The sequence below is a fragment of the Equus przewalskii genome, chromosome 18, assembly GCF_037783145.1.
Source record: "Equus przewalskii isolate Varuska chromosome 18, EquPr2, whole genome shotgun sequence".
NCBI lineage: Eukaryota > Metazoa > Chordata > Mammalia > Perissodactyla > Equidae > Equus > Equus przewalskii.
Window position 1 is genome coordinate 59,515,611 of NC_091848.1, and position 23,748 is coordinate 59,539,358.

The window sequence follows — 23,748 nt, forward strand, 5'->3', positions numbered from 1 at the left end:
AAATACCCCTGTATCTTCTCAAGAACCTGATGTCTTTTACCAAACATTAAAGATACTAAAATTAAGAATATCAAGGTAAACAAAGGATGAAAAAAGTAAGGCAATTATAAAACAATAGGAGAGAAATATCAAAATAATTTTTCCCTTGTTATCAACAATAGGTAAAGATGCAGAAATAGCTGCAAGACACCAGAAACTGATAAATCTTATTTGTAACTTTTCCATCATCATAATCAACAGACAATTGGAACAATCAATTTTTTCAGTGGGGTGTATAATACTTACGTCTATAACAGTCCTTGAACATTATAGGTGCACAATAAACAATAATAAGGAAACAAGGTAAAGTATTTTAGTGCTCAATCAAAATATTTGCATTCAAGGTTTCTATAGCAAAATTTTCAAGAAAGTGCTAAACACATTTTAATGAATGACAGATAACAGAAATTTTATACTTTTTAAAAAACTTCTGCAGATCCTCTAATTAGCACCTTCCATGAGATCTCATCAAGAGTAGGACGAGTGGCAGGAAGTCATCATTTATAAATTCAACCCAGGGACCTACTTTTGTCTACTACTATCTCCAGTTCCTTAGTACCCAATTCCTCCTCCTTCACAGCCTACCACTCCTACCAGAATTCCAGGGGTCATTTATGAGGAACTCACTGTCTTGGAAACCTAGACCTGATCATCTTATCCTTGCAGAACCTTGTGTCCTTTCTCACATCTTGATTCTCCCCCACATCCTGGTTTCTCCTACTTACTTCTAGTGGTGCAAATCCTGCAGCACCTTTCTACTCTAGCCTAAACTTTCTAGAGTAAAAAATTCTTTATGTCCTAACTCCATGGTTGCCCCAAGCCAACTACTGTTAAGATTCTGCTGCCGCAATGTAATTGTATGGACCACAAGAAGCAACATAAAAAATTAAGACAAAAAATGATGAAATAACTTGAAACTGTAGACAAAGGTGCAAAGACACAAAGGTATTCTAATAAAAGGTAGAACAGGGTACAAGTGTACATGGCACGTCAGGATGTCTGAAGGGGAACACCTATGAGATGAGTTCCTCTGCTGGTGGAGTGCTCAAGATGCTCAGTGGGGCCAGCCCCAGTGGCTAGTGGTTAAGCTGAGCACACTCCACTTTGGCAGCCCTAGTTTGGTTCCTAGGCACCAACCTATATCGCTCTGTTAGAGGCCATGCTGGCAGCCCACATACTAAAACATACAGGCAGGTTGGCACAGACATTAGCTCAGGGCAAATCTTTCTCAGCAATAAAAAAGGAAAAAGATAAAAAGAAAGATGCTCATAAGAGAGTCTGATGCACTGCTCAGCAGGTGTAAGAGCAGTAGGAATGGAGTTCCAAGAGCAAAGAGACAGAGAACCAGGGAGGACAAAGGCCTGGGCTCAAGTGAAACTTACCAAAGATGGCTGACACTGACCCACTTCACATACAGTGCTGGTCTCAGAACAGAGTGGAAATCTGAGACTGCAGGATCTGCAGAAATAAAAGTAAAAACAGACAAAGAGAGAGAGAGAGAGAAAGTAGGGGATGGAAATTATCTTGCCTAGCACCTCTCTCTCTTACAGCTATGCTTAGCAATTTCTTGGTAAACGAATCTGAATAGTTTTTTTTTTTAAAAAAGGAACAAGAAAAGAAAGAAAAAACATTTTCAGTAATTCACTAGGTTTCTCAACGATTTTTCAACATGATCTGTACTCAGTAGACCTATCATATTCTGATTTTTTAAGATGTAATTTTGAGTTTTGAACTCCTAATCCATTTATATGTGTGTATGCACACATGCACATACACACACACTCCTACATAATAGGTTAGGTATGTACTTGCATTACTTACAAAGTTATCCTAATTAAAAAAATCTTAAAACATGAGATCCTACAATGTGTAGATAATCTATGAAAAAATTCATTACTCTTGTAGCCTAAAAATTTACTATATTTAAAAGATCCATATATGGTCAATTAAAACCAGTTTCTCTTCTTGAGCATCTATAGAGATTGTGACTCTTGGTGAGCCTAATAATAGTAAGAAAAACCTGATGAGAATAATTAATAGTCTTCTTTCCTACACGCTGCAAGCTATTTTTATAAGCTATAAGTTTTTCTACATGTGACAAAAAACATAAGATATTTAAATTCAGATGCATTTACCATTCCAGAATCCAGCGTCAGAGAATTGTGAAATAGTTTGGTTTAGATAACCTTCATAACTTTTAATTTAATTTTGTATTTATTTCCTTTGCAGAAGGATACAACAATATTCTACGTGATTTTTTTAATCTGTATTTTCACACTTAATTAGATGAATTCAGGATGCTGGATGATTAAGCCAAGTGTCATGGAGGGAGTAACTGCGTGCTCAGACAAATAATTCTGAACATTAAAATCACCATTAAAAAAAGCCAAACACAGGCACAACATTCTATATCCTATTTAGAATAATTTTCAAAGAATATTGAAACAAAATATTCCAATAAAATTATTCACAGAACAGGAAAGATTTTAAGATATTGGAGTTCTTAATACACCCAAGTCACCATAAAACACATTCCTACTAGGTTAGGTATGTACTCACATTACTTACAAAGTTATTCTAATTAAAAAATCTTAAAATATGAGATTCTACAATGTGTAGGTATTCTATGATTGAGTGAAACTCTATTTATAGCATCATAAATATGTTCAATTAATGTACTTCAAGTTCTAAAGCTATTTTTCTTTGTTCTCTCAGAAATGTTACGCACCTAGGTGGTTAACACCTTCAAGTACCTATCAGATGTACTTTTGCTTTCTCCAGGCAAGATTCTCATAAACGGTAATACTAGGAAAGAAGGTTTTTGGTTTTATGGTTTGTGGTATGTATTTGCTTTCCAGTATATACAGTGCTATCAGCATGAACAAGAACACCTACTTTTAACGCTCTTTTATTGGTCTTATTGTCTGTTTGCAATTTTAATTTAACAACTAAAATGTTATAGTTTTCATTTCTTTGAGAGCTAATTTTATTTGGCAGGAGCTTCACGCATATCATCACCCTGTAACATATTTAGAAATACTGCCACTACTGGAATCCTGACAAATACCTACAAATTTCTGTTGCATCTTTCGAACAGAGTCTCTCAAAGAGGGTTCCACAGAATATCTGAGTCAAATGAGCTCACTGATGATAACGCAGGAGAGGGAGTGATATCATATCCCTTGGTCCTCAACTTGGCAGCACCCATGCTGGCTCGCATGAGCTTCCTCAGTTTGACAATCACCCACCTTGGAAGGCTGTGCACTAGATGTCACCTCTCCCGAGATCCCTCTTCCCTGACACCCACATGGCCCAACACCCATTCTCAAATATCACTTTGTCAGTGAGATCTCCTCCAACGCCAGTACCATTTCACTATCAGTCTGTCTCTCTTCTCTCATTACTTATTTCTTCTTAGTGCTTATCATCATTTACATCAATAGTAACTGATACATGTAATTATTTTCTCTCTCTGCATGATGGAGGCAGAAGCTTTCTCTGTTGTGTTCACTTTCAAGTCCCCAGTGTTTAAAATATACCTGCACACAGCAGATGCTCAATGTATACTTGTTAACACATACAATTAGTACACGTGGCGACGATTCCTAGAATCCATTGCTGCCTGACTTCCAGTTGGGGCCTGTCGATGAGAGACACTGGGGGGATATTAAATGTAGGAGGATAAATGGCATTTTTCCCCTCCACTGCTTCTGGCTCTGGCAGCAGACGCACGGGTAGTTCAGCCGTCTCAGCAGCACAGCCTCACCGGCTCTGGCACCGGGCAATGCTGCAGCAGCAACTGAGATGTGGACTCCAGCCATGGCACAGATGAATCCAAGAGCTTCAGCTGCATTGTGTGCCCCAACATTCCTGCAGCATCAGTGTAGGTGTGTGACTCCTGGCTTGCTGAAAAATGGGGAGTCAGTAGTTTCAACAGCAGCAGTGGCCACAGCAGCTCCCCTCCAGGGGGGCTCTAGAAAATCACTTTCCTTTTGCCCCTCCAGCCTCAGGCATAACATTAGTTTCCTGCAGTTAATGATCTTGATGTATATTTGCTCCCCTTTTACTCCTCCAGTCCTTCTAACATGTTTGTAAACAATTTCCTGCTATAATTCCCCCTCAGAAGACATGTTTTTCTGCTAGACAAGACAAATTCATTGCCTTAAAATAACTTTCTGGTGCCAGCCTGGTGGCACAGTGGTTAAGTTCATGCGCTCTGCTTTGGTGGCCTGGGGTTTGCAGGCTTGGATCCTGGGTGCGGACCTACATCCCACTCATCAAGCCATGCCACGGTGGCACCCCACATAAAAAATAGAGGAAGACTGGCAACAGATGTTAGCTCATGGACAATCTTCCTCACCAAAAAAAATAATAACTTTCTGCCAAATATCTGCTCAATCTCACAGCAAGTGTGCCCATTCTTCCCAATGTAGCAATCCCATGAGGTACTAAGGAATGCCACAAAGTCTCCATTGCCCCAAATCTTCCCATGGTTCTGCTCCACCTCTTCATTGTCTTTCTTATTGGAAATAACACATTGATAAATTAGCAGCAAGTTTTGTGACACTGCATAATCATCCCACTCTCTGTAGTAAATCATAGTGATGTCTTTAAGTCCCTGTACTTTATTTGTAACTACAATAGATAAAAAATACTTTCTAGGACAATTTTCAACCTTTCTTTTGGTTCTATGTAGACTGTATATTTTACAGATGTTTGGCAGAATTGACACAGTAATACAAAATTAGTAGACATAACTGCATATCCAAATAGTTTATAATAACACTATTTCTACAACTTGTTGGAAGGTGACCAATGGTCACTTGAAAACTCTTTAAAATCATAATTATCCATGTAGACTCTCTGCCAGAAAATGAAGCGTGTTCCCTCCTTGCTCTCCTTGGTAAGATGGATTTCGTAACAAATCCCCCTCTACTTTTTCCCTAAGGACTAAGACACTTTTCTCATCCATTAGGTAACATAGGAGGAGTGTTGTTGTTCCTTCAATGTGAGTTTAAGTCATAAATCATTTGGTTTTATTTCTATTCTATCTAACATGACACCAAAATTTTAATAATTCTATCCCTTTTTAGAGGTCCAAGCATTTCTTTGCTTATAATAAAAGCATAAAAATGAATGTGAAGGCGCCGGCCCGGCAGTGAAGCAGTTAAGTTCGCACGTTCTGCTTCGGCAGCCTGGGGTTCACCGGTTCAGATCCTGGGTGCTGACATGGCACCACTTGGCAAGCCATGCTGTGGTAGGCATCCCGCATATAAAGTGGAGGAAGATGGGCACAGATGTTAGCTCAGGGCCACGCTTCCTCAGCGAAAAAGGAAAAAAAAAGAGAGGGGGATTGGCAGCAGATGTTAGCTCAAGGCTAATCTTCCTCAAAAAAAAAATATCCATGGTATGGAAAAATGAACGTGAACATCATCTATAATTCCATTTTCTTTTTTTTAAGGATATAAAGTAAAAAGGTAAGAGTCATCTTCTCCAAGTCCTCTAAGTCCAAGCCTGAATCCAGAAGGCAATAAGATTACCACAGTATAACCAATTGGAAGACACTCACCAAATATTTTTCTGATTGTATGTCTATTGTGCATACATATATAGTGCCAATAACTCTTGCAGGTATTGTTCTAAGGTTAAATATAAGGTTACGTTATACATATAGTCCTGAAATAGCTTTTGTCACTTAAGCATACATACAACATGAGGCAATCCTCTGAAGCGTGCACATACACATCTATGTATGTTTCTTCTTCTGTGATAGCCAGCACATGTGCTATTTCCTCATTAACAAACTCAAATGGCTGGGCCTGCTGCAAGTCACATAAATACACTTGGGTTAACCACCTAAGGTGCCCACCGCAGAGAGCTTCAGAATCCCCTGGCTGATGAGAGTCTCATCAACTGACTGACAAGCGCTGCCTTGTCTTACTGAAGGCCTCATTCTCCACGAGTTTTAGCCTCTCTCCTAACATGCTGCCTCTAGGCATCAAATGTCATAATTCATAAAACAGAAATGATATTAGTTCTTTTCTACTCCCAGCCAAAAGTGTAGTCAGAATCAACACTGATCATCACTTCCTATCTAGCCAGACAGTCAAGTTTATCTTCTGTTATATTAATACATTTGGGGTCAAAGATTCAGAACGTGGAAATCCATGGATACTCCAGACTTCTCCATCTTTTTCAAAGAAAGACTGTAGGTTTTGCATAACAGCTATAGGACTCAGTAATGATGCCATTAATCACTTGTTCTTTCAAATGTTTCCTCACGTCCTCCCTCTCATAAAGAGCAATTCTTTGAAATCAGTCTTTGAGGGGGCATGACTGACAGAGACAAAGAGGATGCTTAATTGCAGCGGCACATGCCAGAGTGCAAAAGCACTCCATGTAAACCTTCTTATTCAGTAACATTCTGCAGATAATAAAGAACTTCCAAAACCAACATCTCTTTCCATGCTTCCTATCACAGCCATATTCTCTGTTCCTCAAAAGCAAGTGGCTTTCTTCCCTCAACTCCTTTATTTTTATGTTCACTGTATTCACTTTCTTCCTTCTTCCTCTATTTTGATTTTTTGCTTTTTTCTTATAACTGAAGACTGAAAAATATATCCCTGAAACATATATCTTTCTACATATCCTCTATTATAAATGAGACTCAACAGATGAACTTATATAACTGAATTTGCAGCTATTTAAAATTGAAGATCCTAAAAAGAAAGTTCTGATCCTTTCCCCCTAGGAAGCATCATCAACATTAATGGAGTTTTTTTAAAAAAGATTTAGTCTCCTTTCAGAATATTTTCAATGATATTCTTATGATATTCAATACCATTTAATTTCATTTGCAGTTATCCAAGCACTTGAGATAGAGAAGACATGTATACAAGAATATTTAATTTTTTACATGTGAAATTTTAAACAGACAGTAGCTTTTACTTTTTCCTCAAAATTACATATGTAGTTTCTCCCCTTTGTGGGATTACACAAAACATATAACACCAATCTGCACTGTCATCTCACCAAATTCACACCCACTTACTCCTTAGTTCAATGACCGTGAAACATTATTCGTAACTGAGAGAAGCTATGTCTGGTCATCACTTTTCTTCTATGTTGATGCACGTAAGAGAGAATTATTCCAAGTATCAATAAAAAGATTAGTAGATTAATAAATAGCCAGCAGGACTGAATACCCTGTCTACATCTCTTGTCCCAGAGTCATCCACTTCATTTTCAAAAGGAACTAGTTTGGATAATAATTTACTTTAATTGCCCATGATTCCCGGTGTATAACAGGCCAAAGCCTGACAGTGGGAAGCACCCCTAAGAGTTCACAGAAAATGATTATACATTTCATCATTTCAAAACTTCAAGATCTATATAAGAGCTGTTGGAGACCATATCTAAATTGTGAAGTAAGATTATTTCCTGAAATTAGGGGAAAAAATGCAAATTCACAAATCCCTTTGTTTCCATTATTCTCTGTGTTGTATTTAACAGCATTTCTTCCAATTTCACTAAAGACAGCATCCTCCATGACACAGGACTACTACTTACAATGAAATACTAAAAGACAGATGACAGAGAGCACTAATTATTTTACCAGCACATAACTAACAAATATTTTTTATTAATGCTTATGTGTTTAACTCTCCTTAGCTTTCCAACTACTCCTTAATGAGAATGAGTTTACACAGAATGTCAGATGTTAATCTCAAAGAGACATAAACCGAACCACAGTATTGACTTCATAATGAATCAGCCTACATATTTGACTGTCACAGTGCTCTACTTTAAATCATAAGTATACATCTTATATCACTATGAAAATTCATATGCTGACATTTAGTGAGTTGAATAGCATCCCCCAAAGCTTCATGTCCATCTGGAACCTGTAAATGTGACCTCATTTTGAAATAGGATCTTTGCAGATATAATCAAGTAAGATAAGGTCATACTGAATTAGGGTAGACCTTAAATCCAATGACTGGTATCCTTGTAAGAAAGCCATGTGAAGACACAGACACACACAGAGACAGCCATGTGAATATGGAGGCAGAGTAGAACGATGCAGCTACAAGCCAAGAGAAGCCATGGATTCTTGGAAAACACCAGGAGCTTGGAAGAGGCAAGGAAGGATTCTTTCCTAAGGTCTTCAGAGGGAGCTTGGCTTTGCCAATATCTTGATTTCATACTTCTGGCCTCCAGAACTCTGAGAAAATAAATTCTTCTTGTTTTTTTTTTTTTTTTTCCTTTTTTCTCCTCAAAGCCCCCCGGTACATAGTTGTGTATTCTTCGTTGTGGGTTCCTCTAGTTGTGGCATGTGGGACGCTGCCTCAGCGTGGTCTGACGAGCAGTGCCATGTCCGCGCCCAGGATTCGAACCGACGAAACACTGGGCCGCCTGAGGCGGAGCGTGCGAACTTAACCACTCGGCCATGGGGCCAGCCCCCTAAATTCTTCTTGTTTTAAGCCAACCAGTTTGGGAAAATCATGGCAGCTCTAGGAAACTAATACATGATATAATGTATAATATTATATATAATAATACCTGATTAGGTTATACATTTAACTAGTAATGATTGGTTATCGAAATTCTCTAAAAATTACATTTCTTACATGTATACAAAAAAAGTCATTGGTCATACATATTATTTAAGTAACTTATGAATCGGAAAAAACTGGGAATCAAAGAATCCTTTGAAATTTTGAGTAATTGCTCTGACTCCCCAAAGGAGATCAGTGTAGTGAGAGTGAGGGGATGAAGGTAGGAAGGTACTGATGAGGCTATAAAACTATCCTCTATTGTTCTTGCTGCGATGGATTTCTTCTATAAGCTATGTTTTTCCTATTTCAACATAAATCTATGTCTTACCTTTTGCATGGCTCCCAATACCAATATTTAAGTCATATTACAAATATTAAGTAATTATGGAGAGTTCATTGCTTTAATATTAAAACTAGTTTGGATAATGAATATAATATGGTAACATACGTAAAGGCTGAGGTTCGTTTCTAGGCACTGTGCCAGTTGAGAGTTAAATTCCAACTAGGTATCACTAGTTTCAATACAGGTTTTCATTTTTAAGCAATATTTATTTCAAAAATTTCTTAAAATTCAAGTAATGTAAAACATTATAAAGTCAACAATTTTCATTTTCATTTATTTTTTAAGTGAAGTCTTAAGAGTTTAGGATTAAAAAAATTCTGAACTAAGGAATGAAACATTTTGCCTTGAGAACTGTCCAGCACTAAGTGGCAGCACTGGCTAGTTCACCAATGAGGACTAGTTCATTACCCTATATTATACTTTCCATGGGCAAAGGGAGAAATTACCAAATCTTATATAATGAGATGCCAAAATTTTTTTTTGTTTTGCGGAAGATTATCCCTGAGCTAACTACCGCCAATCCCCCTCTTTTTGCTGAGGAAGACTGGCCCTGAGCTAACATCCGTGCCCATCTTCCTCCATTTTATATGTGGGACACCTACCACAGCATGGTGCTTGCCAAGAGGTGCCATGTCCGCACCTGGGATCCGAACCGGCGAACCCCGGGCCAAAGAGAAGTGGAACGTGCAAACTTAACCGCTGCGCCCTGAAATGCCAAAATTTGTTGGGAAGATTTCTGTTACGTTATTCATATTGTCAATCAGCACACTCACAGAATATTTATGAATTTTGGAATCTATTTGGAAAAATTCTTACATAAAGTCACTGAACTACACTTTAATTTTAGTTAGCCCCCTCCCCTCTTTATTTTGCTGTTCTCTATATAGGTAGCTACATTAGAATTTCTGATTATATTTGTTAACATCTGCTCAGGCACAAATGACACATTTAGTTTTATATAGAAGGAATAGACTGCAGAAGAGCATATTTTGAAGACATTGGGTACAGACTGCTTTTCTAAACAGAGAGCAAGTCTCTGAACAGAACAGCCAGGCTAGAGCTGGGAAAACATAAGATGCATTCATGATTGAGTGTAAACTTCAAGGACAAAAAGCAAAGGGTACCTTGCCCTCTGCCTTATCCAGTGTGGTGTGGTGAGAGCACCTGCCAAAATCTGGTTGAAAGCAAATGAGAGGATGAGCAAAAATAGCTGCTGTAAGCAGAAATTCAGTCTGCTAATACACACACAGCAAGATCACTACTGGGCATTAAGAACACTGAAAAACAGAGACAGAGTGTGTGTGTGTGCGTACGTGTGCATCTCCCTGAAGCTGAGTATAAAACACATAAAATAAAACGGGCAATTGGCATTGGATGGCAATTGGTGTTTGTACAAAAACTTTGTTACCAAGGTACTGGTATTTGTAGAGACCTTAGCAGGCAATGACAATAAAATACAATTCTAAAAAATCTTACTGCTTTCTTGATTACAATAAAACTGTAACAACTATTTGTATATGATTTTTTTCCTGAAATACTATGAACGATATTGGGGAAAATAGCAGTTTTAGTTTTGTGGTAGTTTTCTTTTTTTTTTTTTTAAAGATTTTATTTTTTTCCTTTTTCTCCCCAAAGCCCCCCAGTACCTAGTTGTATATTTAGTTGTGGGTCCTTCTAGCTGTGGCATGTGGGATGCCACCTCAGCACAGCTTGATGAGCAGCGCCATGTCCTCGCCCACATTCGAAGTGACGAAACACTGGGCCACTTGCAGCGGAGTGCACTAACTCAACCACTCGGCCACAGGGCCAGCGCTGTGGTAGTTTTTTAATGACTAACAGTATAAAGGACAGAAACATTGTTCACGCTTTTAAAAATATAAAATCTTGAAAGCCTTTTTGCAAAAGGGCTGGTTCTAAAATTTTAAATAAATTGATTGCACTTAAAAACTATGCAACCTTAATTGACAAATGAAAAATTTACAAAAACTAACATATTTAAAAGATCCTCTATCCAACAGGTGAGTGAACAGGCAATTTTTATGCTGAATTTCTATTCAAGGTGATGTCAAAGTCCCTTGTTTTGATGACCCTTCTCTGTTCAACAGAGAGAAATGATAAATAAAACGTAAAATGATAAAATCAAAACCACACAGCCAGAACAAAAAAAGACAAGAACTTCTCGGAAGAAAAACTGAACCCTTTGCAATGAGGAGACCCGAAGCCAAAGGTCTGCTGAGACTTCAGTCTGAAAGCAAGTACCAGTGGCTGGTAATCTGAACTCCTCAGGAGAAGCAGAGAACCAAAAACCATTCACATGAGACAAGTCAGAGGCCAAGCTTACTGCTTGAAACCTGACTTTTTACACCATTTCACTGCCCACCTCAACACATGGACTGAAGCTAAAAACAAACAAACGTGGTTGCTGAGTAATCTGCAGACCTAGTTTGGCAAGAAAGAACTGAACCAAGCTGAGGAAATCTAACACTAGGGAAGAGAGCCAATAAAATCAATAATGACACAAAGTACATATGGATGAAAATAATTTCACAACACAGCCTGAAAAGATTGATAAGTATATTTAAGATGTCAATGATATAAATGATGGAATAACTTCCACTATAAAAAGAGTAAAAATAATGGTGGAGGAGGCAAAATCAGAGTGAAATGAAGCAAAAGGAGAGGAAAGCAAGAAGAAACAATCAGAAATATTATATATATATATATATATATATATATATGTATAGACTCACACACATATTGGTATGAAATAAACACTAGACTGCACAAAAAATGATTAATACATTGGAATATACACTGAAATATATTACTGATAATTTATCCTGATTCACCTACAAGGAGAGAAAGAATTTAAAATTATCCAAGAGCTGCTAAGAAATATATAGGGAATTGACTGAATGGTTCCAATATTTGTCTTATGATGAGGAAGAAATCCCTTCTAATGTGTATCAGAAAGCACTGCATTTACGGTAAGCATATAATTTGATTAAGTGAATAAGATTATTAAATTGAGCTATCTAAATCAGCAATATAGATTTAATTTTACCTCTCCAAATATCGTCTACAGAATGTATGAACATTCAAAGGATAAAATATATGTGTCTCTATGTTTATATATACATATATATACATGCACATATATATATAAATATATATATTTATGTATATTATACTTATAAATATATATACACACATATATAAAATATATATATGTTTTTAAAATCCTATCTTCCTGCTTTTAGTTGAATGACTTTTTTCATTTCATTGAAATATTTTGGTACATATATTGCTACCTAATTATGGGGGGAGAAAACTAAGTTAAGTATTACATTTATGCACACAGATTTTGCTTTACTAAAATAAAAGTCAAACCATTTTAAGAACTTATTTTGCTTACTATGGTACATTAAAAAATACTAATTGCATGGAAAACAGATTACAAAAACCTATTTAACATTTAATGCTGACCTATGCTTTTTGAAAGCTTGACTGATTAGTATAAATTCTCTAAAATTTGCAGCCCATCTATCAACCATTAAAAATCCATATGTTCTATTTTTTATTTACATCTTAATAACAAGGTACAGGATTAATAACCATCTGGGTTGAATATTTCCCAGATGTGATTCAGCTCATCAACTGTTCTAAACTGGTCATTAATTCTTTGGAGGGATATTATGTGTTGATTAGTGCTGTTTAAATAGCTTATAAGCTCTTTTATAGACTTTATTTCATAGGTAAATATTTCCCCTCCCATCTTTCAACTTCAATTTTAGTGAGAAAATAAACTGGACTGTGTAAAATACAAAAATGAGAGTAAATGTATAAACTTTTCTACCTGTACTCAAGACCAATAATGAATAAGAACATGGTTCAATTTTCACAATAATTTAGTCTTTTTTTCACAGCTAATTCTGCCCAAAGTTAGTACCAAGCTGTTCCAGCTCCAATGAGTTACAAAATACAGCATTTAACCAATATCTTACCTAAAATAATGTGTTACTTGTACATCTATTTAATTATTCAACTTTCATTGAACATCTGTCATATGGAAGGCACTAAGCTGCCTAACTCAGATACAGATGAGACACTGAACCCATTTCTCTAAGAGTTCACAATCTAGTAAGAAACAGATATTCAAATACTGTGAGACAAATGCTGTGAAATTCAGAGTCCCAGGTGTCCCAAAAAGGAGTTGCCTGATTCAACCTTCAGCAGTATAAGTCTTCCCAAAAAAGTTGGAGAATCTTCTGTGCCTTAAAAGACCAAATGAAAAAAGCCAGAGAAGGTGGGAGTTGGCAAGAGAACTTTCCAGATAAACTCAACAGCACAGTCTTGTATCCAGAGATAAGAGAAAGAAGTTGCATGGAAGAAAATACAAAAGTCTCTTTTGTAAAATATGGAAGGTGAGAGTGGCCGAAGCTCATGGAATATCAGAAGATGACAATGAGTCAGAGCTTAGACAGAAGGTAAAGGAAGCAGCAGCGTAGGGTAAGTAAGCAGTAGGTAGGGTAGGGTATGACTTAGAAGATCTGTTCTAGGAATGGCACCAAGGATGGGCTGTAAGGTTGATGCAAAGGGCTGGAGAAAGACCCAAAGCAAGCGGATAATTCAAAAAACAACCATGGTAATTTGGAGAGAAATGAGCAGAGCCAAACTGACAAAGTGAAGATAGACTGATATGAAAGAGCTTTAGGAAGCAGAATCAACAGGATTTGGCGGTTGATTGTAGAGCTTAAGAGTAAGTCAATCACTTGAACTACAATTAAATTTATAAAAATACGTGGTCTACTATGTTTCACCTAGTTGTTAAATATTTCACTACTAGTCCCTTAGGGTTTCATAAGAGAATTTAACAGGTGTATGTGCTTGCTTTGGATTTACATGTAGACTCATTTATAAATGAAATAGTTTATAAATATTTTGAATAACTCTAGTTAAAACAATTAGAACTTCCTGATAAAACCAGAATCTTAGTTTGTTAGATTATACAATAAGGGAGGGTTTTTAAAATTTTTTTATTGAGGTAACACTGGTTTACAACATTACATAAATTTCAGGTGTACATCATTATATTTTTATTTCTGTATGGATGACATCATGTTCACCACCCAAAGACTAACTACCATACTGTACACATGTTCTCTTTTACTCCTTTCGCCCAACCCTCTATGTCCCCCAGGGTAACAACCAATGTGTTCTCTGTATCAGTTTATTTGTTTGTTAGTTGTTGTTATCTTCCACTTATGATAAAATCATTCTTTATTTGACTTTCTCCATCTGAATTAATACACTTACTGTAACACCCTCAAGGTCCATCCTTGTCCCAAATGGCAAGATTTCATCTTGGCTTGACACCATCAAGACTATACACTAAGAAACAGCAGAGACACTGGAAAACGAATTGCATACATACTTATTTTTCAGCTGCCTAAAGAACATGAAGCTAATTATATATTCACAGATATCAATAAATACTTCACATCTGATTTCCTAAGTTGTTGTTACTTGCTTTTCTCTTACTTCTCTTCCTCACCACAGAATTAATTTCATCATTATCCAATACATGTTCTTTCAACTGGTGAAAAATAAGGCAGAAATCCTTTTTTTTTTTTTCAGATGATGCCATATAGCTAGGAATATTCTGAGATAATAGAGAGCGAGGCATCACAAATCACAGTTGCTCAGGTATTAAATAGTTAAGAGGTATTAAGGTTTTAACAGCCCCTGGGAGTGTCACAATCTACTACTCAACCTGCACACCACAGGAAAGCTCTAAAGTCTTCCTTTATGGATTAGTAAAGAGTAATAGCAATAACACAAATGTACACAAAGGAACAAAAGCTTGATTTATTTTCAAGACTAAATGGACTTACAAACTCACCTGCTATTAATAGTGAGTGAAGTGAAGAGAAAGTGAAAAATTCTGACAGTTCAATGCATGAAAGTAGAAGGTTAGGGAAAATTGAGTAAAATCATAATTATGAAACTGTTAACAAATGCTTCACTCAACTATATAATATCTGTGACAGCTGAAAGTGGAAAGGAACCATTGAGAAATATGCCACAGCATTTGATTCTTTTTAACAAGGTCTGCCCTCAGAAGAAACTACTTTAACAAAGCCTAACCTGCTGGGGTTTTATCAGAACCATACCAAATTGAGGGAAGGAAAACACCACCTCCACCTCCCTCTAACCTTTCATACGGGGGAGGGAAATACCAAATCCATCTCCCTCTAGTCTATCTTGTAGGGGGAAGAAACACTCAGCTCCATCTACCTCTAGCCTTCCATGTAGGAGGAGGGAAATACCAACTCCATCCCCCTCTATACCATGTAGGGGAAAGAAATACCAACTCCATCCCCCTCTATACCATGTAGGGGAAAGAAATACCAACTCCATCTCCCTCTAGTCTACTGCGCAGGGGGAGGAAATCACCAATTCCATCTCCCTCTAGTCTACAGTGTAAAGGTAGGAAAATACCAACTCCATCTCCCTCTAGTCTTCCAGCTGGCGGGAAGGAAATATCAACTCCATCGCCCTCTAGTCTACCATATAAGGGGAAGGAAATACCAACTTCATCTCCCTCTAGTCTTCCTTGTAGGGGGAGGGAAACACCCAAGTACAGCTCCCTCTAGTCCTCCACGTAGAGGAAGGAAAATACCAACTCCAGCTGCCTCTTGCCTTCATGTAGGGGGTGGGAAATACCAACTCCAGCTCCCTCCAGTCTTCCCTAAAGGGGGAAGGAAATACCCAACTCCAGCTCCCTCTAGTCATGCAGGTAGGGGAGGAAATCACCAACTCCAGCTCCCTCTAGCAATCCTGTTCCACCTAATGGGGGAAAATAAAACTGAGAGGCACTGGTGAAATTTACCATCCAGGACACAGGCTCACTGAAAGACTAAGACTTAATCATAGGATTCTACAACACTTTCCCTCCCCTCATGCCTTACCACTACATTACTAAAGGCCTATTTAGCACAGTTCCTTTTACCCAGACATCATATCTATCTTTCAATCAAAATTACAAGGTGTACTTACTAAAAGGCAAAAACACTGTTTGAAGAGACAGAAGCAGCATCCAAACTAGAGTCAGAAATGTTATAATTATCAGATCAAGAAGTTTAAAAAACTATGATTAATATGCTAAGGGCTTTAAAGGATAAAATAGACCATGTAAGAACAGGTGGATAACGTAAGCAGAGAGATGGAAGTCCTAAGAAAGAATGAAAATGAAATGCTACAGATCAAGAACACTATAGCAGAAATGGAGAATGCCCTTGATGGGCTCATTTGTAGACTGGGCATGACTGAATCTCTGAGTTTGAGGATATGATAATAGAAACTTCCAAAACTGAAAAGCAATTTCTTTGAAATATGAAATAACATGATTGAAATTAACATAATGGATATTTAGAAAACTACCACATATTTTGTGAAGTTTCTCAGGAAAAAACTTATTTTGATATCAGTTTTGAAAACAATAACTAAACAATCCATTTTTAACAGAAATTATCACTAAAGTTTATATTTTCAGAATTCAAACATATACATGTAGTTATGGATAATTTCAATGTACTATAAAATGAATCAAAATGCAATACTGGAGTCTGCTTCTATGATAAATTGTTCTTACTATATGAAATACAGAAATTACAATACAAAATCAGAGATGAATTATTAGTAGATATTCCATTCTCTATCACAAACACATTCTATCTTTGATTTTCAACATTGGAACAATGATATTAGAAAGTGATGGGCTCTGATTTACGGAATAAAGTATCTTTCTACGAAGTTTATTTAAAATATTGGCCCCTTTTAACACAGAAATCATTAGTTTTGTTCATTATAAACACATTAGTAACTGAATTACTAAGTCCAGCTTATATTTAGACAGGAATACGTTGTGTCCTTATTTTTCCTAAATATCTCAGGATAAATTTCCTAATTTCAATTCATTATATTTAACAGATAAGATCACATATCTTGTATGATCTTCCATTATTCAAACCCTAATGATCACCTGAGTCACAGAATACAAAAAATACACATAGGATACGTTATTTAAAACCAATATTTGGAATGTGAGAAACACAAAGTTTTCTAATCTCTAATCTAATTTCTAATCTAATTAGTTTTCTAATCTCTAATTTAATTTCTAATCTAATTAGTTTTCAACTAATATAAAATGTAGCTTAATATCCAACAGCACTTTTTTCCTACTAACATTCAGTTTTCTCTTAATTTTTTATTAAAATGTACTTCATTACTGAAAAGGAAGTTTGATTTTGAATACTGGCATGCCTGTAACTATGTCCACTAGAACTTTGTAACAAAGATCTATCACATTTACATTAAAAATGAGCTTTTAAAACTTAACTACCTCTTAGTTGACAAAAGAGGAGAGTAAAAGAAAAATATCTGGGATAAGCAAATTTTTCATCTTCTTGCTAAAAAATACTACTATGAATAAAAATAAATAGTGAAAATCTTTCAGGTGAGTTGATGGAGTGTTTAAAAATCAAGTTACTTCTATCAACATCAAATATACATAATTTTAGGTATAAATCAAATAATATCTTATGGAATTATTATTACTATGAAATGCTATGTTTTAATTGTCAGGCTTTATTCAGGTATAAGTACATTTAATAAGCAGTATGTGGCTACCCAAACAAGTCACTTACCTTTTCAATTACAATATCAAAATTAAAAAGCCCCATAGCTATTAAATTTTAAGAAATTCAAATATAATTACTAAAGCTCAAAGGGAACAATCTAAGTTTTAATCATGAAATCCCTTTTTAATCTTACGAAAGTCTTTTATTTTTCTGGTTAGTAGCAGGTACTTTTTATTAGTCAAAGTCAATATTGAGCCAGATGCCCCAAAATGCCACACCTACCGCTGTGTGGCATTGAATGGGACTCCATCTGTAATGGGTTTTAAGGATTTTAAATATCACATTTAACCACAGGCCCTCTTAGTGTAATTGCATTTTTCTCTTTCATCTACAATGTTATATACTGCCTAAAAATAAACTGAATAAATAAAAATATCAAAAGGAAAGGAGTAAACAGGAGACAACATTTCAAGAAAATATATATAATATTCTTCATATATTGTCAGGTTACAAGAATAAACTCAGGAGATACACATTTTTTAATTTCTTCCTTCTACAAAGTTACTGCATGAGCAGTCTCTTTCATGTTTTTTTCTTATTAGCACTAAAATGGCATGACTTCTTAAAGATCAGCTGTCTCCTTCCCCTGGGATTTTCAAAACTGAAACAGGTCCTTCAGTTTTTCACAGAGTAAGACTTAGCATTAACTAGTTAATAGTTATTCAGAGCAAACAGAAAATCCACAGCATACTCTTACACTTAATGTTTGTGAAAACACTTCTTCAGTATTCACCTATAATTTCTATAGTGCTATGCAAAAATGTTCATTCATGCAGCATTCTTTCATTGATTATCATGGCACTCTGTTAGCTACTCTGTTAGATCATCATAATTTTATTATCTTAATAGAGTACAGATAAAGGATGGATGAGACACTTACAAGGATTTTAAGAGTTTTGAACTATGTAGATATAAAATTCTTGACATTAGACAGTAAGAGCACAATGTTAAGAGTTATGACCACTGGGTCCCAAATTCTCTGGTGTATTCATTCTTTTCAAATCCAAGCTTCAACCTCTATACAAATCTAATTATTTAATTTCACTTTGATCTCAATATATCAATAATGTCACATCACCTATATTTTCAACATCCTTTCCTTACAATTTTCCAAGACATCTTTCATTTCCAAGAGTCTATACTACTGTCTTAAAAAAAAAAGCTTCAATATTTTTGTTTGTTTAAGTGAATCTAGAAAGTTTTTACTTTCACTTTTACTTACTGGGGCTGAGATATATACTATCTAGATCAATCAAGACACTGAAATTCCAAGTCTCCCACAATTCAGCTTAGCCCATGAGCACAGTCTTATATCCACCACATCCCTCCACTCTAGACACACAAACGATTGTCAACTTCCTAAAACCCCATGCACACATTTATGAATTCTGTGCCTTTCCTCAAGACATTCCCTTTGCCCAAAAGGTGGTTTCTACCTTCTCTTCCAGCCCACGTGCAATTCCTTCACAATTTATCAGAAAGAGTCGATATGTCACATTCTACTACCAATTTTCCCTAATCAGAGTTAATCCCTCCCTTTATTACTCTTTCACAAAATATTACTCAAAACTATCGAAGACAATCTCTTTGGCCTTATGATTGTGTAGAATTATCTCTACACTGCAAGACTCCTTGAGGGTAGAAAAAAAACTTTCAAGCACTCTAGCAGCGTATTTGGCACAAAGAGTATAAAACAGAAGTTTCTTAAATTGAATTCTGGGCACTGCTTAAAAGAAAATAAAGGACATTTTAAATGCTGGTGCAAACGAGTTGACAAGCAAACATTTTAGAAAATATCTTCTTTTCATGTTTGCAAGCCTAAAAAGTCATTTGCTCAAGACTACTCATCTCTTTTCCAAATTCACTAACCAGAGATGCTCACCTTGTACTCACATAACCAGTAATGGTTTTAATCACAGGTACATCATAGATGCCTAGACTTGTAACACATCAGCATGACTCTACTGGTGGAGCAGGTTTTCTAAGTAAAAAAAGAAAATCTTGAAATCTTTTATTAAATGACATATTTTATATACTACATTATATGATTTCAAAAATATCTTAGTTCAGGGGCCAGCCCAGGGGTGCAGCGAAGTTTGCACGTTCTGCTTCTCAGCGGCCCAGGGTTCGCCGGTTCGAATCCCCGGGTGCGGACATGGCACCGCTTGGCAAGCCATGCTGTGGTAGGCGTCCCACATATAAAGTAGAGGAAGATGGGCATGGATGTTAGCTCAGGGCCAGTCTTCCTCAGCAAAAAGAGGAGGGTTGGCAGATGTCAGCTGAGGGCTAATCTTCCTCAAAAAAAAAAAAATCTTAGTTCAACTCTTTATAGAAAAACATTTATCAATTAAAAAGTTACTCCTAGGAAATATTTTATTCAGAGACATACCAAATATACTTTTTGTCATCAAATTGACAAATGTATCATCTAGTTGTCTTTCCTACCCATGACATATTTGTAAAACTAACTGAATTAGTGTCTGAAAAAAGGGCAACTTTACTTAAAATGACCATCCAAACTACCATGACTCAATAAACCTGAGAACCTGAAAAACTACGCCCATTTCAAATAGATATAATTACAATTTTAATATACAGACATAAATGCTGGTTTAAATGTTATAAACTGATTAACAGTTTCCATAGATTTTAAATTATTTAACCAGTATTGACGTCTTAATGATTTTCATTCTTGCCATTTTTAGTAGACTTTTTTTCAAAGTTCTTCATCCTTATTGATTATTTCCTTACTTGTTTTAACCTATAAACAGCATTAAGTAAAACTCCATTCTTGTTAGTAATCTATCCCCTTCATAACAAGGAAATTTAAGCTGTATATTTTCTTTAAAACTTACTTATCTGATCTTCTTTAAAATATGTCCATGCGTTCTTATTTTCAAGTATTCCTACTGCTGACACTTGGCATATATGCATTATTATCTGGTGCATAATCTAAAAGTGATACAGACTATTCTAACAGTGACAGTTCAGGGTAACTGATCATCAGATTTACTTTTTAATGTCTGAATCACGTGTTATTTTTCCCTCTGTAGTCTACACATTGGTCACTGGCCCTTATCTTTCTATGTTAGAATCTTAGAAGAAATAAAAAGCACTTAGCTGAGAAATGACCACCATGTTTCAAGATCAGGATATGTTTGGCTTAGAATCTTTGCTGTCTTACTTCCTAGCTCTGTGACCTTGCAGAAGTTATTTAATGTACCTCAGACTCAATTTCCACATCTTTCATGGGATAAATTGTGCTTGATTTATAGAAGTGATGAGAGTAAATAATTTTAACCATCAATAAATTTTAAACATCTTTTCCGTTTCCACCTTATTCTACCATATTTCTTTCTACTATACTCTCTTTCCCCTTCTATTTCTCTCTTTCCTCTTGCTACACCTTGGCTAGTGTCCAAAATGTACATCTCGGTCCAGCACTTGGTTTATCAAGGGCAGAAAAGAAATCTAAATCAATTCTGCAAATATCACACACAAGAAACTGGACTTTCACGAAGTTTCTAGCGCTCCTCTCTAACGACAGAGACAAAGGTCCTAGAGTGAAAATACCTGAGTTTGAAGAAGAGTCCACCAGTCACTATTTGGCCTATAACTTCTTGGTATTTTTATTCCTTATGACTAGGTTCCTCCAATCGGGAAACAAAACTAAGACATATCTCACAGAGACATTGTGAAAATAAAATATAAAATTTAGCGTGGCATCTGGCAAATAGAAAAACTATGGGGCTGGCCTGATGGCATAGCGGTCAAGTGCACACACTCTGCTTTGGTGGCCTGGGGTTCACCGGTTCGGATCCTGGGCACGGACCTACACACTGCTTATTAAGCCATGCTGAGGCAGGCGTCCCATATATAAAGTAGACGAAGACGGGCACAGATGTTAGCTCAGGACCAGTCTTCCTCAGCAAAAAGAGGAGGATTTGCAGTGGGTGTTAGCCCAGGGGTAATCTTCCTCAAAAGAAAAATAAAAAAGAAAGGAAGGAAAAAAAACTATGAGGTGAGTTCCTTGTTAGACAATTCTGCCCTTCCTCTCTGTAACCAATAAACAGGAAGTCGCAGAAAAATTCTCCATTTCAAAAACCTAGACAAAAATCATCTCAAGACCCAGAGCAGGAAGTTTACTGGTAACTCTGCAAGCCCTGTGTGTCCTGGAGACTAGTTTGCTCTGCAATGCACCCTGATCAACCAAAGACGATCACCAGCGCGGGGCGTAACTCCTGCTCCTCAAATGACTTTTTGGCTATGACTACATGAGACCAGTGACAATATCTCCCATATATTTTTGTCACTTTTTTCAGAAAAATGGAAAAGTAGGACTTACAAACCGTTTAATTATTTGTAAGTTACTCTGTCTACTGAGAAAAGGAGATATGCATATATCTTAGAAGGGTATTCTAGGAAAAAAGTTTCACTCACTTCTTGAAAGTAACTGTGATAAATGTGACATACTTAACATACTCAACAAATACTGATGTTTAATCATTTTAAAGGAAATAAGATAAAGAGAGTAAAAGCATAACCTTAACTTAAAAGAAATATTCCTCAGAAATGGTGCGATGAGAGCTCTATTAGAATAAAGTGAAAACTTCAGAAAAAATAAAACCAGTCTATAAAACAAACAAATCTAAAGAAACAGTCTGTTAACAAAGACAAGAAGACTTAACTCTTCATAGGAATTTTTACTTGAAAATGCACAAATTTAACGAATAATTGTTGATATAAAAGGTCAAATTTAAACAGCAATACCTGGATGATTCTAAAAAAATAAAATCTGTTTGGGTCAACTTCTCCTTTCAGATTTAAAGTTGTAAATGTAATGGAAGAAGCAATGTAAAAATATCAAGTAAATATATGATGAATGAGAAAAAAAACAATTTTTAGAAAAAGAAAGAAAAGCTAACCCAAGCGTATCTGAAAACAGTTGACTATCTCTATTATTGAAGATTTTGCTTAAACAGACAAAAACCAAAGTAAAAACCTTCACAAACCACCCTTTTATTTTAGCTTGAAATGAAAAAGAAAGTAGAAATGCACTGCAATGTGAAAATTATGCAAAATATAACAAAACATATAAAAAGTCAAATACAACCATAGCTAAAACAATGTTAGTACCTGAAAAAACTGTCCTTTGTAAATTACACATCCTTGTAAGCCTTTCAAAAGCAACTACTCCCAGCTAACAAAAACCTAATCATAATGCATCTTTTCTCCAAGTTCAAAAACATATTTTCTAATAAAAACAAAATTGCTAATATCTGTAATATCCACTTATGTAAGATAACCTAAAGTTTGTTTATGCACAAATACTCATTAAGGTCACCAAATTTAATGAACGTATAAACAGAAAAGTTTCTTGAACTTACACACAGAAATTGATTTCTAAAGAAAATATTTATATGGGTGATATTCTAATATTTCTACTTATAAACACTACATGAAAGAACAATTGCCAATTTAGAAGAAGGCAAAGATGTTTTACACATCATTCCATTGATTACCAGTCCTAACTGTATTTTAATCTTTTCTATGGGATTTAAGTTATATGCCAAAATTCATACTAAATAGAGCAAAAGATCCACTGTTCCTTTAATTATCATAACAGCCCCTAAAATCCTAACAAGGATGACATTTTTAAAAATATGTTTAAACTTACCCCATTTAATGGATATGTTTTCCATCCTAGCTCTCCAAGAACAGTAGTTGTATCAAGCAACACAACTGGAATTAAATAAAGAAACCTTGTATGAATTTCTCAATTGATGCAAAAATATATCAAAGTATTTAAATCATTAATGTTAACTACCCTATTATTCATTGCATTAGCTTTAATAAGTTGCATTACTTACTGTAAAATTATTTGTATATACCAAATATTAACATTTAATACTTAATAATATTAAGAAATGATAAAATGTATGAGGTGGTTGTAAGTTAAGTTTAAAATATGTAATTTGTTTTTAATAATACAAAATGAAATAAATAACTGAATAACAGAATTAACAAAGTCATTTTTAATAGCTCTTAAAATTAATGAAATAACCACCTTCACTGTTCCAGAACCCCACTTTCATATATAGTCTTT

At 35.6% G+C, this 23,748-nt stretch overlaps 1 protein-coding gene across 11 annotated transcripts in view; it reads right to left on the minus strand.

The window, feature by feature from the left end:
- EPHA6 (EPH receptor A6) overlaps positions 1-23,748 on the minus strand; it is a 779,380-nt gene that overhangs the window by 686,920 nt on the left and 68,712 nt on the right. For 8 of the 11 annotated variants that reach the window (XM_070582909.1, XM_070582911.1, XM_070582908.1 and 5 more), the window contains exon 2: positions 23,320-23,384. The exons of 1 other annotated variant lie outside the window; for it this stretch is intronic. In XM_070582909.1, coding sequence (XP_070439010.1) covers positions 23,320-23,384 — 65 coding nt within the window. Of the gene's footprint in view, positions 1-1,421; positions 1,498-23,319; positions 23,385-23,748 lie in introns of those variants that run through there. 2 more of the 11 variants (XM_070582915.1, XM_070582912.1) reach the window with 1 other exon arrangement.